At 33.6% G+C, this 19,538-nt stretch overlaps 1 protein-coding gene across 5 annotated transcripts in view; it reads right to left on the reverse strand.

Annotated features, from left to right (window-relative positions):
- The window catches only part of USP15 (ubiquitin specific peptidase 15), a 140,522-nt gene that overhangs the window by 83,200 nt on the left and 37,784 nt on the right, over positions 1-19,538 (reverse strand). For all 5 annotated transcript variants that reach the window (XR_005054182.2, XM_036992289.2, XM_036992288.2 and 2 more), the window contains exons 3-4: positions 11,774-11,904; positions 1,584-1,710 (exon numbers count right to left, since the gene is read on the reverse strand). Coding sequence is in view for 4 of the 5 variants with exons in the window: in XM_036992289.2 (XP_036848184.1) it covers positions 1,584-1,710; positions 11,774-11,904 (258 nt within the window). In the remaining variant the exon portion in view is untranslated. The remainder of the gene's footprint in view (positions 1-1,583; positions 1,711-11,773; positions 11,905-19,538) is intronic.

The raw sequence follows: 19,538 nt of genomic DNA on the forward strand, positions 1-19,538 counted from the left end.
TTTATATATAATTTTACTATAGAAATGAAGAAGAAAATATAAAACTTTTAATTGACAAGAAAATACTATCTGTATCAAGTGTTTAAGAGGTAACTTCTCATATTCCAACTGGCTAAACATCTGAGATTAGTCTCTAACTTAAATTTAACAGACTATCCTTGCTCAATAGATCTACAGATTCTTTTTGCATATTTTAACATAATGATTAATGTAATTTTACATATTGAAAACTTTCGGTATTTAGTATATAGAAATGTTTTATTCTCATGGATATGTTCCATAAATCTAGAAATTCAAAAGTTAAGTAATTTATCAATAATATAGTAACATTTATATATGGAATTCCTAATATTTTAAGCATTCCTTTCAGAAAGATAACTGAATGAGTTTACTGAAAATGCATCTCAAGCTTATAAATATTCTAACTAAATAAAAAGGGGAAAAATAAAAAAATTATACATATTTTATATGGCAAAAAAATGAGGATTAACAAAGTACTGGGTATTGAATAATTGTACTCTTTCATGAAAAATATAGGTTAAGCATATTTTCTGCTATGAAATGGTAAGTGACGAAAGCCAAATATATTTATGAAATTCAGAAATACTTTTAATCAAAGTGTACTTAATGATTGGTTCCAACAAGGAAAGCTATATGGTGCTTTAATAAATAAATTTGCTAATCTCTCTGTTCTTGCTGCGGAGTTCTGTGTTAGGCATTATGTCCGCCTCAACTGTTTAAATTTTCTAACAAGATCAGTATTATTATTATTAATTTTGTTTTCTAATAATTTTATTTGAAAATAAATAACTACCTTTTATAATGTTTACTTTGAGTTGTGTTTCATCAAAAAGTACTGTAATTTTGTTTCTAAATTCATAATCATTTATTTAAAAAAAATTCTATTCAATACATTCTTGATCTGAAGTTTTTAAGTAGAATGAAAAAATCTGATACATCTTAACATAGATTTAAATAAATATATAGAGGGAGCTAGGTACACTTATACTTGAGACTATAATTCCCTAACTTACTCATTATAAAAAAAAAATCAATATATTTGATAATGCTAAGCCTACTGCCTTACTTAAGTAGCTAATTTATTATATTTCAAATGAATAAACTGAGCGAATAAAATAAAACTGAGAGAAAAAAGGAAATAAACAATTGTCATTTTCCATGCTAAGAAGGGGAAACATTACTAATATATGGATATATATATTACCTGACAAAGTTTTATTTAATTAAATTTTTGTTTAAAGTTCTATTTTAATTTATTTCAGGTTAAAAACATGATATACATTTTTCAAAATGCTAAAGTAAAATAACTATTTGTTATTTTTTTAAAAAGGAAAATGGCACTAAAATATTAAAATATTAAACTCCTCTAATAATGTAAAGTAGACCTAGAAACAACAAATAATTCAACTTCAAGCTAGGACATACTGCATCAAGCTTGGAAATCTGTAATGTTTAAGTATAAACTCTTAAAATGGTTATTATCCCAGTAGTGTGTCACAGCAAATAAAATTATAACTGCAATTTTTAATAGCAAGAGTTAAAGAGACAGGATCTTGCATTACCTATTGTGTCAGCTTTGCTAAATCTTCGCGTTACAACATTGTTCATGTTTCCATTTTCACAGAGCTTCAATTCCGTGAGGTATACTTCTACTTTGCAGTGCTTTACAAACATACCCTGTTCAACCACCTAAAAAACAAACAAATCAGTGTCAGCTATAGGTCAATGTATTTCACTGTCTCAAATAAAAACACATTTCTCTAAAGCTTAGAAACAACTGCAGATCTCCAATGAAAGACAGTTAACTATAAAACCTGTCAATTTAAAGTAAAAAATACTGGACAATTAAAAAAGCAAGAAACATTTCTGGAAATTTTAATATCTAACAGAAAATGAAATATCATGGTATTAACAAGCACTTGGAAAAGGCACTTAGATCTATGTAGATAATGTTGATATACCATTAACAATACATTCAGTATTTATGGGGAGAAAACTTACCCCAAATGTAAATACAGCTCTACTTAAAAATCCAGACATACTTGTAGCTTTTAGTACTTGATCTCAAGCAGAAACCTTGAACAATTTTAAGTTTCATATAACTGCAGCTAGCCACACCTATAACATCATTCTATGTTAAAATAAATCTTTTAAAATAACTTCAAATTACTGCTGCCAAATATTCAGCTATGCCCTGTAACTGATATGTTAGTTTTCCATCCTAAGATGACTTTGTCTGACCTTTAAATACACTTAGTAATTCTATGCAACAAATGAAAGAAAAAAAAAAGCTGATAAACATGCAAGCAATAAAGCAGAAAAAAAGAAAATATGTATATTATTAGGGTCACCTTTTTAATACATATATTTCCTTTTGATCTTCTAAAGGTTAACTGTAGGATTTCAGTCATGAATACTGTTTCTGAAAATAGTAATAGGCCTGATATGTGATACATTAGACAAATATGGAAAGGGAGGCTCCAAATAACTGTTGTACTCAAAAGCTTAGCGTCAATTCAGTAAAGGACTTACAAATTTGTCTTTCAATTGCAGGGAAATTGTTTTAGCTCAAAAAATTCAAATGTAGTTTAGTACTTAATGCTGATCCCAACACTAATTTGTTGATACTTTGTCATTTACTCTCCTAATTATATGTGCTACATTCACATTTCTAAAACAGGCTAACTACCTATACCTCTCCTTCAGTTAATTCACTTTAAAAACTAATATCTAAATTGTCTAACTCAAACTAATGAAATGTGTTTTAAATCTCTTACACTTATTTATTTTGAGGTTAAGATTGTAGCAAGAATATATATAAAATTTCGAGATTACTTGTAGTTATTTATATTTAAGTAGAAAAATTAGGAATAAAAAATTCCTATTAATTAGATATTTCTGCTCTGGGACTCAGTATCTGAGTAAGAATCCCGAAGTAGTGTTATATTAAGGTAGCTATCAATCATAAAGGTTTCTTAAATTGATATATGTACAGTTCTCACGTTTGTGAGGAAAAAAAATGGTATAATAAACAACAGAGCAGGTACCTGGATTAAAAAACAGGATAAAATAACAAAAAATTTAAAAATCCCTAATTATGATTTATATTGAGGTATCTATATTCTAAATAAGCATAATTTTCTACAAATATGAATTTGCCCTGAAAAGAACCTGGTAATTTATTAGAAAGTCATTGTAAACCATGAAAACAAAACATTGAGAGTATCTTAAAATCCACATTTTATTGGAGTTCAGAATTTTTCTCATTTTTTTCCTTCTTTCCAACAATATTTTATACTGCTAAAGCCCTCATAATCACTACTCAGAATACAACTACTATATTTACAAGATATTTTACTACTTCCAAAAGTTCTGTATTAAAAAAAGTCGTTCTTTTAAAGAAAATGATTCTGTTCTCCAACTATTCTTATTTGAAAAGACCAACTATATGATTAAAACTTGAATACAACAGCACCATAGCATATTTATATATTATGTTATGTTCTATGTAGATTACTTGTTAATATAACATCTCCTTTATATTTGTTTATATAAAGTCTCCAACCTTCATTAAAAATGTGCTAAAAACAACCATTTAAAATGATGGCTTGAAGATTGTGTAACAGGAAGAAATAGACAAAATAGTATACTTGACAGTTACCTAATTATTATAACCATTAAAATACATATTTGAAATAAGACTGGTAGGTGAAGATTCAGAAATAATAGTTATGTTTCAGAATTAGGTGACAGTTAAAATGTTTTTTTTCTAGGTGAATTATAATGTTGTTATATTATAAATAAGGAACTAGCACAAGATGAAATCTGATTCCTTGTCCTAAATTTAAGAATTATAGTTACATAATAGTATTTCCACTAAATTATAGCCACAGTAAAGGTTAAGTCTCTACTAAGCTAGTGAGGGAAATACAAGTTTATGTTGAATTAAAGTAAGCATAATTTCTATTTGTTTATCTTGCTATAAACATTAGAGAGCATTTTGTTCAAAACCATAAAACATATCTGATAAGCCTAATGTAGTCTACTTTTTATATTGGTGTATGAAAGTATCACAGACATTTTATTTCAAGTGTCTACTTCTCTTTTGGAAAGATTCATTTCTAAAAAAACCTGGTATTCTAAAACAATTTGATAACACTGGGCTTAACGGACACATTAACTATTTTTGAGGAATTTTGCAGCACTTACTGAGCACCTCTACTTAGTGCCAGGAATACACAGGTGAATTGGACCTGGTCGCTGGAGTCAGGGAGAGAATACCAAGTCAAGAAGTGTAATACAACTAAGAAATCCTAGGTATAAATGCGTAATAAACAAATCATACATGTGAAATTCCATCCACAAATATTTCAGGACCCATTTCTTCAAAAACAAGGACCCAAACAGAACTATAATAACATTATCCCACCTAAAAAATTAAAATTCATCCCTTAATATCAAATATTCAGTCAATATTCACATTGTTCTTGCTGTCTCATTTTAATATGCTTCTAATAGGATCCAAATAAAACCCATATATTGCAATTGGCTGGTAAGTTTCTTAGGTGTTTTTTAACTGAAAAGTTCACCATTACTTTTTAAATTTAAGTGTTTAGTAAGACTACTTCACAGATGGTGAGATATATTCTAAACAAGTTGCAAATAATATTAGCTTCATTAATTAACCAGTGCCTAGATCAGGGGTGGACAAACAATGACCCACAGGCTAAATCTGACTCACCATCTATTTTTGTAAATAACATTTTACTGGAACACAATGTTGCCCATTTATTTACAAATCATGTATGGCTGCTTTTGCCTCAGAGATGAATAGTTCCCAGAAACCATTTTGGGCCACAAAACTGAAAATATTTATTATCTGGCCCTTTAAAGAAGAAGTTTGTAAGACTAGCAGCCCCCACCCCGCCTGGCCATTAATTCATTAGGTCTCTTTAACTTTGCTCAGTAATGTCTTATAATTTTCAGCGTAGAGAAGTACAGTTTTTGTTAGGTTTATTCCTATGAACTTTGATTTGTTGTAAAAGTTACTTTTAGATTCAGCTTTGTTAGCAATAAAGTTTTTCCATACTGAAAAGCTTGCTGTATATAGCTAACTTGCTAAACTCATTCTAATTACCAGTACAATTTTTAGAATTTTCAACATATGCAATCATGTCTTCTAGAACATTAATTCTATTTCTTCTTTTTAAATCCTATTCTTTCAGTTATTTTCCTTGTATTACCAGACTAGCCAAGACCTCTAGGACAGGTCTTGTTTTGTCCCTGAATTAAGAGGGAGAGCTCTGAATATTTTACCAACTAATATGTTTGCAGTAGTTTTCTATTCTTAATTTCCTACAAGTTTTTTTAAAAAACCAAACATGGATATTGAGTTATATCAAATGCTTTTTCTGCCTCTATTGAGGTTATTTTTCTTATTTGGCTAATAGCAAAATGGTAATAAGTGATTTTCAAAGTTAAGTCAAAATTGTGTTTGAAAAAAAATCCAGCTTGGCCATTTTTTTAATCGTCTTTATTACATATTGCTGGAGTTGGCTTGCTATGTTTAATATGTTTTAATATTGGCTTGCTAATACTGCATAAAATTAAGCATCTATGTTCTTGAGATTAGTCTCTAATTTTTCTTTCTTGCTATGTCCTCTGGGTTTTGTGTCATGTTTAGCCTCACAAAATAAGTTGGGTACCCTCTTCTGTTCTCTGGAAGTTTGTGTAGGATTGGAATACTTCCTCCTTAAATATTTGGTAGAATATCTTGTTGAAGACTGCTGCACCTGTAGTTTTTCTTGTGGGAAGCTTTTCTTTTAACAATTCAATTTCTTTAATAATATAAAGCAATATGCATTTTCTTTTTCTTACTGTTTCAATATTAAGTTGTATTTTTCTAGAAATGTGTCCTCACTAAATTTTCAAATTATTTCAAGTTGTTAAAAAATGTGAATATTAACTCAATATTTGATATTAAGGGATGAATTTTAATTTTTAGGTGGGATAATGTTATTATAGTTCTGTTTGGGTCCTTGTTTTTGAAGAAGTGGGTCCTGAAATATTTGTGGATGGAATTTCACATGTATGATTTATTTATTACGCATTTATACCTAGGATTTCCTAGTTGTGTTACACTTCTTGACTTGTCTCTTTATCACTAGGTATGCTCTCCCTGACTCCAGGGACCAGGTCCAATTCACCTGTGTATTCCTGGCACTAAGTAGAGGTGCTCAGTAAGTGCTGCAAAATTCCTCAAAAATAGTTAATGTGTTCATTAAGCCCAGTGTTGTCAAATTGTTTAAGAGTACCAGGTTTTTTTTAGAAAGGAATTCATTTTTTAAGCTTTAGGCTTGGATATGATGTCTTTTTCATTCCTAACATAAGTCATTTTTGCCTATTCTCTTTTTATTCCTGACTCATCTTTATTTTACTGATCTAATTTCACTAGTCTCTACAAATCAACTTTAGTCATTTAGTGTAGGTTTTTCTCTATTTTATTAATGTCTACATTATTCTTTCTTCATTAGGCTTTCCTTTTCTTCTGTTAACTTCTTATCACAACAGATTTTCAAACTTTCTTTTCCAATATGTGGTATTTAAGCTACAAAGCTCCTTCTAAGAATGCCTTTAGTTGTTCTTTTGTGTTGTATTATCATCATTCAGTTTAAAATATGCCTAGTTTTATTTTTCATTCCCTCTTTGAGCCAAGAATTATAAGTATATTGGTTCCATTTCTAAGTAGCTGGGAGATAATCTAGTTATCTTTTTAGTGACTCCTAAATTCCAGTTGGGACATAAAATACTGAGTAATTTCTAACATTAGAAATATATTGGAATTTGCTTAACGGCCCAGCATATGGCCAATTTTGGTAAAAATTCCACTTAAAAAGAATTTGTTTTGCATTGACTAAGTGCAATGCATGTCAATTAGGTCATGGTGGGTAATCACATTGTTCAAATCTGCTTCCAAGCTCACTCATGTGGTTGTTGGCAGGCCTCAGTTCCTCTTCAGCTGTTAGCAGAGACTTCAGTTCCTCATCATGTAAGTCTCTCCACAGACCGCCCATATAGCATATGGGTTCACTCAGAATGAATGATCTGATAGAGAGAGCAAAGAGCACTCCCAAGTTTGAAGTACCAAGATCTTTTATAAACTAATCTCAGAAGTGACATATTATCACACAGTATTTTACTGACAGAGACCAACCCTGATACAATGTGGGAGATTACACAAGCATGTGAGTATCAGGAGGTGGTGATCACCAGGGAGCATCTTTGAGGCTGGCTACTATACAGACCACCCTCAAGCCCCCGATGAGTCATAGTTCCTCCCCACAACATGCAAAATATACTTGTGCCTTGCAAAAGTCCCCACAAGTCCCATTTGCCTCATCCCAGTATAGCACCAACTCAAAAGTTCTGAAACTTTTCATCTATATCTGATTCAGGTACAGATAAGGATTCTTGGGTGTATTTCCTTAAGCATCTTGAATATAGTTACTCCTGAGCTATAGTCCTGTGAACTAAGAAGTTAAGTTTTCTACCTCTCACACACCCAAAGTAATAATGGTGGGGCACGCAGAAGATGATCTTTTAGATATTCCTGTCAAAAAGGGGGAAAAGAAGAGGTATGAAAGAGTCAATCGTCCATAGAAATTCTGAAATCCACCTGGGAAAACACTGAACGTGCCTTGAATAGGGCTTACTTCTGCCCTTACCTGAAGATGACTAACAATTGATTCTGCTTTCTATGTCATCTTTTCCCATGAAAGTTAGCACGTTTGTTGCTGAGTGAATTCGTAGTCTGATTCCTGCTTGTAATAGTCCGGGAAGCCAAAAGCCTCTTTCATTTTATACTATCTCTTGCAGTCCAAGATGGCAGTGGTTCTTAAAATAACTTTGGTGGGGCTCCAGAGTATCTCACTGGAGTCTCATTCCATTGGACAAAAGTCACACCCACAAATGTCCTCTAGATAAGTCTTCTCCATCTTGTGTTTATGCTGAGAAGGCTGAGAGACAATGTCCTTAAGCTTCTTAGGAGCCCTGTTGTTTTTGAAGCCACATTTTGAAAGGAGTGTGAAGTAAACCCTGAAATTCTTTAAAGGGCCTTTTGTCTGAACAGGATGGTGAGGCACTACCTTTGATTTTTCTGAGGTTTTAACAAAGAATTTTACAGTCACACCATTGGCTTTAGATCATGCTTTCCTAAGAATGCCTTGAGTTTGATATTTGCTCAGAAACATTTCTTAGTTTTAGCATTGCCTGTCATCTGGAGAGGCTGGCAATCTTCAAAACTAGCTTCTTTTTATTTAACAGTCCTTTTTTTAGCTTCTCTTTCTCTTCTCACATTGACTAAAAGAAGCACAAGAAGAAACGAGGCAGTACTTTCAACGCTTTGGCAGCTCATTTAACTCATTAGATATATTTTTTGTACTTCCATTGACCTGCTGCTAAACTTCCTGCTACTTTATAACAAAGATTACTTTATTTCAGGTTCCAATAATATCTTCCTCACTTTCAAGCCCTCACTGGCAGCCTCCTTAAAGCTAAAATTCTACTACCAATTTACTGAAGGTACTCTAGGTTTCCATTAATACTCTTAAAATTTCTTACAGCATCTACCTACTGCCCAGTTCCAAAGCCACAACCAAATTTCAAGTTTTTTGTGATGGGAGGCAAAACTTCCAGGTAGTAAAATCATTATTACTTATATATTGCTGCATAATAAATTACCCCAACCTTAAAAGCTTAACAAAGAAAATATTATTTTCACATAGTCTCTAAGGGTCAAGAATCTGGAGCAGCTAGCTGGGCTGTTCTGGCTTGCAGTCTCTCATGAGGCTGCTGTCAAGTTTTGGGCTGGAGTTTCAATTATCTGAAAGCTGGAATGAGCATGACTGGAAGTTTCACTTCCAAGCTCACTCACATGGTTCTTATCAGGCTTCCATTACTCTGTTAGCTAGAGATCCCAGTTCCTTAACATGTGAGCCCCTCCATAGGCTGCTTAGACTGTGAGTTGAATTCCTCATTTTGAGAAATTGAGAAAATAGGACGTGTGTACCCAAGATGTAAGCCAAGGTCTTTTATAACCTTATCTTTTACATTTTAATTGAAATACAATCGACATGTAGCACTACATTAGTTTCAAGTGGACAACATAATGATTTGATATTTTATACACTGTGAAATGATCACAAGCAGTCTAGCTAATACCCATCCCCACCAATAGTTACAAATTTTATTTCTTGTGATGAGAACTTTTAAGATCCACTAGTAGCAACTTTCAGTTAGGCAATAAGGTATTATTAACTTATAGTTGTTATGCTGTATACTACATCCCCATTACTTACCTATTACATAACTACAAGTTTATACCTTCGACCCCCTTCACCCTACACTCTAATCTGAAAGTGATATACCATGACTTCTGCTATATGTTACTGGTCACACAGACCAATACAATATTAAGACCTTGGTATGATATGGAAGAGGGCTATCCAACAATGTGGATATGAGGTGGTAGAGATCATTGGGTGTCATCTTGGAGGCTAGGATCTTAACTTATATGCTAATATTGTTAAGTACTCTGATTTTTTATTTTCATCTTCCTAAGAAATGTTTACTATTTTAAAGTCTACCTTAGTATTTATTTACTTTGGTCAGTCTGTATTTTTTTCCTGTTTTTCCAAGCTCCCCTATATATCATTTAGTTTACAAATTATTTGGTTCTATTTAATATTTACCCAAACATTATATCTTTAATTCTCAATTTTTTCATATTACTGTTGTTTCAGATGTATATATGGTTCTAAGTGGTTCTTTAATTTATTTACTTTTTAAACATAGTAAGCACAGTATTTTAAAGCTTTCTATTGATAACTCCATTACCTGCATTCCATATAGGTCTGTTTCTATTACCTATTGTTCCTCCTGCATTTTGGTTTTATTCTATTTCCTGCTCATTTGCCTGTTTTCTTTTTGTTTTAAATTTAATGCCTGACACTATTAGTGAAACACTTTAGATGCTTTGAGATCCAGGAAGATGGTTAACTTTGTTTCTGTATCACACGTAGGGGTATTATCAATTATAGAATTCTCAGTACAATCAGCAATTAGTAAAATTCAAAGTTGGACTTCAGACCTTAAAAGATCAATCTATTCTTTAAGTAAGTTCTGCTGGCATCAGAGTTATGTGTGGTATGTAAAAATAGAAATTCCCAGATTTACTGATTTAATTTTGGAGGAAGACACATTTTCATACGGACTAAAACTATTCTAGGTAGTTGTGCAAATCCCAACTACCTTATTAAAAATCAGTGCATGGCCTCCCTACACACTTCTTAGGCCTTTTTTTCTTTTCACCTCTGTGAAGTTTTCATGATTTTTTTTTACTTTAATTTGCTTATTAGACACAGATTTCAAGAAATCCCAATGAGTCCTCTTTCAAAAAGTAATGCCAATGAAGTTGTTGGTTGATATGTCTATTATACCAAAAACTTGTACTGCAAAATGTGCTATATTTATTAAGAAGAGGAAAAAAAGTATATCATTAAGGTTCAAGTAATACAGTTTAACACATCTGAAGACATTCTAGACATAGCTTTTCCTTCATCCTAGAAATGAAGTTCTTCTAGTTAATTTTACTGCTTAATAGTCTATCCTTCAATTGGTCAAAACACTCAATTCTGCAGTAACTAGATCAGACGACAGACCATTTAATATATATATATGGCTGGCATTCCTAGAAGAATCCCAATTCTGAAATGGCTACATTTAGGCAGGATAAAGTTAAGAAACAAAACTAAATAAAAAACTAAACCAAAGGCACATTCACATTCTATTTATAAAACAAGATTCAATTCTACACCTTAACCATAGATATACAAGTACAAATAAAAATTTTTAATACAGCAATTTCATAGCATTGGTTCCAAATGAATCCAAATACAGTTTGGTTTACTAGAGGTTTATACCCTTGTGTTGAGTGTTATGTAATTTAGCTTTTTAATTGTTTCTATGTGGAAAAGAAAACACAGATAGGTAATTATGCTCAGAGATTCTAGTTCCCCCTAGTAATTTCCCCATCTTTCTCCCTGCCCAAATACACTATCAAATATTTCTGTAAGACTGACAGATCTACTTTAGGCCACTTGGTGATATTCTACTATGGCAACACCCTCACTTTCATAAATAATTTTTTAGTTCCAAAAAGTAAAGAAAATGGGTCATTTTTAATGTTTTTAGATGATACCTATAAAACTTTAAAATAAGATAGAAGAAAAATACCTGCATTTTTCAAGTATTTAGAAAAAGTTTGCTGCAAAATATTTCTATTTTGGTTTCTTCATTATTTTCTAATTGTTTTTATCAAAAAAGCAGTGCAGCATGATGGTTAAGAAAAGAGAGTTAGACTGCCTAAGTTTGTGAACTGATATGACTTTCCAAAATACCTTGAACCTTTCTTCCTCTGTGTTCATTTCCTCATCTATAAAATGGGGATAAGAATACTCACTTCATAGAAGTTTTCTGTGAGGATTAGTTAATCAATTATAATGTGTTTATCACAGTGGCTAGCATATAGTAAAGTCTCTATATGTGTTAGCTATAATTATTATTAAACAAGGTACAAGAACATTTTAATGGTCTGTTTCTCTAAGATAATTGATGAAGCTTAAGTCATTGAATTAACAATAAAATATGAAATGTTCAATAAAAATATTTTTATTCAGTTATTCCCAATATGTACCTTTCTTGCTATTGGTTCCTGACTGTCCATCAATGTATACCAGCTGACAAGCTTATTCCAGCCCTCAGTTGGCAATAGTATGTAATCCAATTCATCAATGAGATGCTCCTTAAGAGACTGGGCATCACCATCTGAAAAATGAAAAATTAACTCAATACATAAAAAGAAACAATATAAACAATAGTACGTATCACTAAATGCTTTGGTTGTATACATTACAAATTACTTAAACTCATGAAGACTAAGTAATGAGTTTTGAAGATACCTCTCGAGAAGTTCATCTAAATCTATGTATTCGAAAATAAACTTATTTTAAAAATTTCAAAGTATTCCAAAATAAACTTGTTTTAAAAATTTCAAAGTGAGCGATTCAAACCAATAGTGTTTAAAAACATAAGTTTTCTTTTATTGGGCTCTTAAAAAAATACTGAGGTGTAACTGATAGCCATTCAATATTTAGAACCTACTATTCATAATTAGATATAACAGCAGAAATGAGAAAACTTGTATAATATGAACTTCAACAGCATATACAAAGTAAGTATTAATTTTTAAGCTCAGTTTTTTAAAATCTTTGTTGTAACTTTTAAATTCTAAATGAAAACTGGTAACTTGGAACATATTTTCAGAATCCTTTGTAGGTGAAAAGAAACTATGTATTTTAAGCCACTACATAAGTCATGTACTATGAGACCTATTAGAGCAGATAACCATGTTATCTCAGTCAATTCTCAAAACAATCCTTAAGATAGGTATCTCCATTTTAGATTAGAAAATATATTCAGGGAAACTGAGTAACCTGCCCAAGATCATACATACAGAAAATTGCAGGTACTGTGAAAGGTTTGTTATAGATAATCCTGTTACCACAACTGATTTTCAAAACAATATTATAAACTAGATTTCTATATTTAATTAGTAAATAGATTCAGATATTTATTAACTTGTCCAAGGTAACAGATACAGAAAATTGTAGAGACTGTATTCAAATATAAATCTGTTTACTCTTAACATCCAATTTTCTTTCCACTTTAACAAATTGCCTCAAAGAAAACTTAGGAGAAGAAAGGTTTAAAAATTAAGACTTCCATGTTGTTTTCTATGTTTCTGAATCATTTAATTCAATAGTTTGGGTAAATGATTTTATTAGACACCACAATCTAAATAGTAATTTATATTTAGTAGACAAAATTAAAACAATAGATTTTTAAGTGGGGCATGGGGGGGAGAAAAATCCCTTAACACAGAACAGCTGATGACCATTACTTCTGTGTTTGATATATAATAAACTGCACACATTTAAAATATAGAATTTAATAAGTTTTGGCATATCAGTAGAACTGTGTAACCATCACCACTACCAAACTGATGAACATATCTATCATGCCACAAGGCCTGCTTGTAGCCTTTTATCATCTTTCCTTTTTGTTTACCCAAGTCTACTGTCCTGGCCCCTGGAAAACCACTTACCTCTTATTGGTTGCGCTTTGCAACTATAAACTAATTTGCATTTTCTAGTATTTCATATGGAATTGTGTCTGCTTTCTATTGCTAGAGGCAAATTTGTATTTTCTATAATGTTATATAAAAAGCGTGTACTACTGTAGTCTGTTTTCATTTACACTACAAAATTATCTTGAGATCCAACCATGTTTTTTTGTATCAACAGTTCATTGCTTCGAATTGCTGAGTAGGATTTCATTATATGGATATACTATAATTTGGTTATCTATTTAGCTGTTGATAGGCATTTTGAGTTATCTTATTTTCTCTTACAAATAACACTGCTATGAACATTCATGTCCAAATTTTCATATGGATATATACTTTCATTTCTTTGGTAAGTATGGAAGAGTGGAATGTTTGGTTTTTATGGTAAATGTATGTTTAGCATTTTAAGAAATTTCCAGACTATTTCATTCTCAGAAACAGTGTATAAAAGTTCCACTTGCTCCACATCCTTGTCAACACTTGATATAGGTCAGTCTTTAAGATTTTAATAATTTTAATACGTGTACAGTAGTACCTCATTGTGGTTTTAATGTTCATGTCCCTATGACTAATGATGTTGAGTGTCTTTGTATGTGCTTTTTGAAAATTCTGGTCTTCTTTAGTGAAACAGCTATTCAAATCTTTTGCCCACTTTTTCTACTGGGCTTTGTTATTTTCTTAATATAGAGCTTTAAGAATCCTTTCTTCTGCACACAGGTCTTAATCAGCTTGGTGATTTGCAAATATTTCTCTCATACTATGGTTATCCTTTTACTCTCTTAAGTGTCATTTGAAGAAACTTTACTACTGATGAAATACAATTCATCAATGTTTTTTCTTTTATCAGTTGTGCTTTCAGTATATTGAAGAAATCTTTGCTTAACAAAATGTTACAAGATTTTTGTATTTTTTTCTTCTGTAAGTTTTATACTTTGTTTTTTACATTTAGATATAAGATCTGTTTTTGAGTTAATTCTGTATATGGTTCCAGGTATGGATCAAAGTTTAGTTTTTTGTAATGAGGTATCTAATGCTAAAGCAGCATTTATAAGACTATCCTTTCTCCACTGAGTTCCTCTTATATCTTTGTCTAAAAACAACTGACCATGTATGTGCAGATCTACTTCAGGATTCTCTAAATTGTTAAAATGATTCTTCCCTTACACTGTATAAAAATATTAACTTAAAACCGATCAAAAACTTAAATGTAATAGGCCAAACTATGAAACTTCTAGGGGAAAACATGGGTTTACATCTTTTATGACCTTGGTTTAGGTGATGCTTCCTGACACCAAAATTACAAGCAACCTAATGAAAAAAGTGATAAACTGGACTGCATGAGAATTTAAAGTTTTGTGCTATAAAAGCACCATCAAGAAAGTAAAAGACAATCCATAGAATGGGAGACAATTTTTGGAAATCATGTATCTTATAAGGGGCTAGGATACAGAATACATAAAAACCTCTTAGAACATAACAATAAAAAAGATAGGGGGAAGAAGAAGGGGGGTATTAAGATTAGCATGAATGGGGGGGTGGGAGAAAGGGGAGGGTGGGCTGCACAACACAGAGAGGACAAGTAGTGACTCTACAACATTTTGCTAAGCTGATGGACAGTAACCGTAATGTGGTTGTTAGGGGGGACCTGATATAGGGGAGAGCATAGTAAACATAGTGTTCTTCATGTAAGTATAGATTAAAAATTAAAAAAAACAAAAAAGAAAGAAAGAAAGAAAGAAAGAAAGGGGGATTACTCCTTGATAGGATAAAACTTTTGGTAAATCAAAGATCAACGCATGTTTTAAATATCCTTAATGTTGATCACTTAAAGGGTGTCAGATGATCAGCTATGGAGGTACTCTTTTCTGATAATATTCCTTTCTCTTAAAAAAAAAAAAAAAGCAGTTACTGTGTGCTGACCTCCAGTGAGTTCTGCACAGTGGTATAGAGGGCATGTCAAAGTGGGGGCAAAGGGTCTGTTTGTTTCTATGCAGAAGATCAAGGCCTAGCTTGGATACCCAGAAAATGAACTAAGATACGATATGAGGAGGAGCTTCCGGCATCAGCACTCTCTGGAGGACTTGTGCCGGGGGATGATCATCAAAAAGCCTCCACAGGGATCCGGACGATGCTGTGGTTGTGGCTGCATCCAGCCCACCGTCTCCTGGACTTGCCATAGGAATGAGGAGGGAGATGTCTAGGCTGGCATGTGCATACAGTGAGACAACGAATTTGACCAGATCTGTACTGTTGGAACTCAACCAGGAGTTGGGAGGGGTGCAAGGTGTAGCACTCCAAAATCTTATGACTATAGACTATCTACGGTTAAAAGAACATATGGGATGTGAACAGATCCCAGAAATGGGCTGCTTTAATTTGTCTGATTTCTCTCAGACTGTTCAAGTACAGTTGGACAATATCCATCATATCATAGACAAATTTTCACAAATGCCTAGAGTGCCTAAATGGTTTTCTTGGCTTCACTGGAGATGGATGGTAATTATAGATTTGCTTTGTTTATGTCACCGTATTCCTATTATGTTAATATGTGTGTGCAAATTAGTTAGTAGTTTAAAACCTATACATACTTAAGGTACTCTACAAGAAGATATGTCAAAGAAATAATCAATCCTCCCATGTTTCCTTCCATATGCTACATCTGTAGCTTTTTTTCTTTCTTCCTAATTACAACCCTTAAATAGAATTCGTGCCTCATATCGAATTTACCGAGTATCATAATTCTTCCAGGTGGTAAAGATACCTCAAGACAAGTGCTGGGCATAGAAGCCACAGGGCATAAATCTGCAAAGAAGTAAAAAGCTAACATTTTCAAACAATATGGCTTCTCTCTCACTTACCAACTTTACATTTCCCTGTATGGCCCCGGAAGATGACTGGTTAGCCAGAGACGGGTAAGATTCCTCAAGGGAGGAACAACCTAAGACAGGCACAGTCGCAGGGGGGCCATCAGGTGAGAATTTGGGGATCAACAGAGGTGAGGCTCAGAACCTCACCACCCCTGCTTTGAGAGAAATCTTCTGCATCCGTGGATGTCTTGCTGCCCTTGTCTAGCCTGGATTAATACTTAGTCCATAGGCACACACCTGATCATCTGATCATCTACATTTGCCCTCTTACAGCACTAAACTATGTTTTCTACCTTTATCTTGCATCTACCTACCACTTCAGCATTTTATTAAAAATAAAAATAATAATAATAATAAAGGGAGAAATGTGGGATCAACATATAAATCAAGTACAAAAATCAAACGAATATTCATATTTGACCTGATTGTTTATAGGTCATAATGCATGATCAAAACCGAAAGTTTCTGTGATGAATGCCCTTGTACTGTTCACCATGTAAGAATTTATTCACTATGTAAGAATTCGTTCACCATGTAAGAACTTGTTCGTTATGCTTCAGAAGATTGGAGACTGACGAGAATTAGATTTGAGATGGATTAATGATTGTACATTGAGCATTGACCCCCCTATACTGAATTTTATTGTTGTTAACAACCATTTGATCAATGATCAATAAATATGAGAGATGCCCTCTCAAAAAAAAAAAAAAAAAAAAAAGATAAATAGCTCAATTAAAAAAATGGACACAGGACCTGAATAGACATTTCTCCAAAAAAGATACATAAGCAAATTAGAGGGAGATTAAAGATGGTGGCATGAGAAGTTAGACAGAGGCCTCCTCCCAAAACCACATATAACACGAAAATATAATTAATACAACTAATCCTGAAAAAGCAACAGGAAATAAGGCTGTGCCAGACTGCATACACCTGGAGAAAAGAACAGACCTCACAGAACAGGATAACATACCAAAGCCATGATCTGGTGGGACCCAAGCCTTTCCCTCACACCAGCTCACCAGTGGGAGGAAGAGAAACAGAACAGGGAGGGAGTGGAGGCCTAGGACTGCTAAACACCCAGCCCTGGAGATCTGCTTTGGGAGCACAAACCTACATTTCATGGTGCTCTGGAGATTAGTGGGGTTAGAAAGCTAAGACAGGCAGAATACCTGCAGAGATGGAGATTCGAGCTACTTGTGGAAAACAGGGACCACATCAGGCTGCTCTGAGACAAAAGACAGGTGGTCAGTCTGAGAGACTTGCTGAAAGTGAGAGGGCTGCTAAAGGGGCAAGGACTGCACAGAGCTTGCTGCTCAGGATAAAGGACAGGTGGACAAAATTGTCCAGGCAAACTCTGGCCAGCACATTGGGAAATTTCAGAAGCTTTAGGGACTCCATCCCCCTGCCTGGCTACAAAGCTATGAGGACCCTCACCATGATATGCAGCCTGCAGTGCCTTCCTCACAGCAAACCTGCACTGGCTTGCAAATCAGCAGCCCTTACCCTGGCGTCAGGTCAGACAAAGGGAAGCCCCACATATGGCAGCTAAAAACACAAAGCATAGAGGCTTACACTTGTGTGCTGGCCCACTGGTTCTGGCAGTGAGGACAGGCATAGAAACTGGGAAGCAGGAAACAGCTCATTCCTCCCCCCAGGCACAAGCGCCACCCCCCTGTGACCCCAGACAATGCTCCAGGGGCTGAGCAGCTTGAGAGAGTAGAGTTTCTGGGCACTACAGGGAGCCACCTACAAATATAAAACGTCAAAGGAATCTGTTTCAAACCAAAACCCCACAAACACCAGAAAAAGAGCCAATTTAAACTGAATGCATCAGTCTTCCTGAGAGAGATTTCAAAATAAAAATCAGAAACATGCTCATGCAGGTACAGAAAAATATTTAAGAACTCAGGGAAGACTTCTAGATGAAGATTCAATCATTATGGAATACAGTCTCAGAAATGAAACATACAAACAAGGGATTTAACAGCAGAATAGATATAGTGGAGGAGATGGTAAATGGAATAGAAATTAGAGAAGAGGAATACAAAGAAGCTGAGGCACAGAGAAAAAATAGGATCTCTAGGAATTAATATTGAGAGAACTGTGTGATCAATCCATATGGAACAATATTTGCATTATAGGGGTACTAGAAGAAGAGAGAAAAGGGGAAAGTGTCTTTGAGGAGGTAACTGCTGAAAACTGCCCCAATCTGGGGAAGGAGACAGTCTCTCAGGCAATGGAGGTGCACAGATCTCCCAACACAAGGGACCCAAGGAAGACAACACCAAGAAATATAATAACTAAAATGGCAAAGATCAAGGATAAGGACAGACTATTAAAAGCAGCTAGAAAGAGGAAAAAAATCACAATACAAAGGGAAGGCCATCAGGCTATCATCAGACTTCCCAACAGAAACCTTACAGGCCAGAAAGGAGTGGCATGATATATTTAATGCGATGAAACAGAAGGGACTTGAACCAGGAACACTACTTGGCAAGATGATCATTTAAATTTGAAGGAGGGATTAAACAATTTCCAGATAAGCAAAAGCTAAGAGAATTTACGTCTCACAAACCATCTCTACAGTATATTTTGGAGGGACTGCTATAGATGGAAGTGTTCCTAAGGCTAAATAGCTGTCACCAGAGAAAATAAAACCACAGTAAAGAAAGTAGAATAATTAATTACTAAGCAGATGCAAAATTAAGTCAATTACCCCAAAGTCTGTCAAGGGGTAGACATAGACTACAGAATATGACACCTAATATATAAAGAATGGAAGAGGAAGAAAAAGGAGAGGTTTTAGATTGTGTTTGTAATAGCATACTAAGAGTTAAGTTAGACTGTTAGATACTAAGGAAGTTACCCTTGAACCTGTGGTAACCACAAATCTAAACCCTGCAATGGCAGTAAGTACATACCTGTCTATAATCAACCTAAATGTAAACGGTCTGAACACACCAATCGAAAGACAAAAAGTCACTGAATGGATTAAAAAATAAGACCCATCTATATGCTGCCTACAAGAGATTCACTTTCAACCCAGACATATACAGACTAAAAGTGAAGGGATGGAAAAAGATATTTCATGCAACAAATAGGGAGAAAAAAGAAGGAGTTGCAGTACTTGTATCAGACAAAATACATTTCAAAACAAAGAAAGTAACAAGAGACAAAGAAGGATATTACATAATGATAAAGGGGTCAATCCAACAAGAGAATATAACCATTATAAATATCTATGCACCCAACACAGGATCAGCTACATGTGAAACAAATACAAACAGAATTTAAGGGGGAAATAGAATGCAATGCATTCATTTTAGGAAACTTCAACACACCACTCACTCCAAAGGACAGATCAACCAGACAGAAAATAAGTAAGGAGACAGAGGCACTGAACAACC

Source organism: Manis javanica, chromosome 10 (genome assembly GCF_040802235.1).
Source record: "Manis javanica isolate MJ-LG chromosome 10, MJ_LKY, whole genome shotgun sequence".
NCBI lineage: Eukaryota > Metazoa > Chordata > Mammalia > Pholidota > Manidae > Manis > Manis javanica.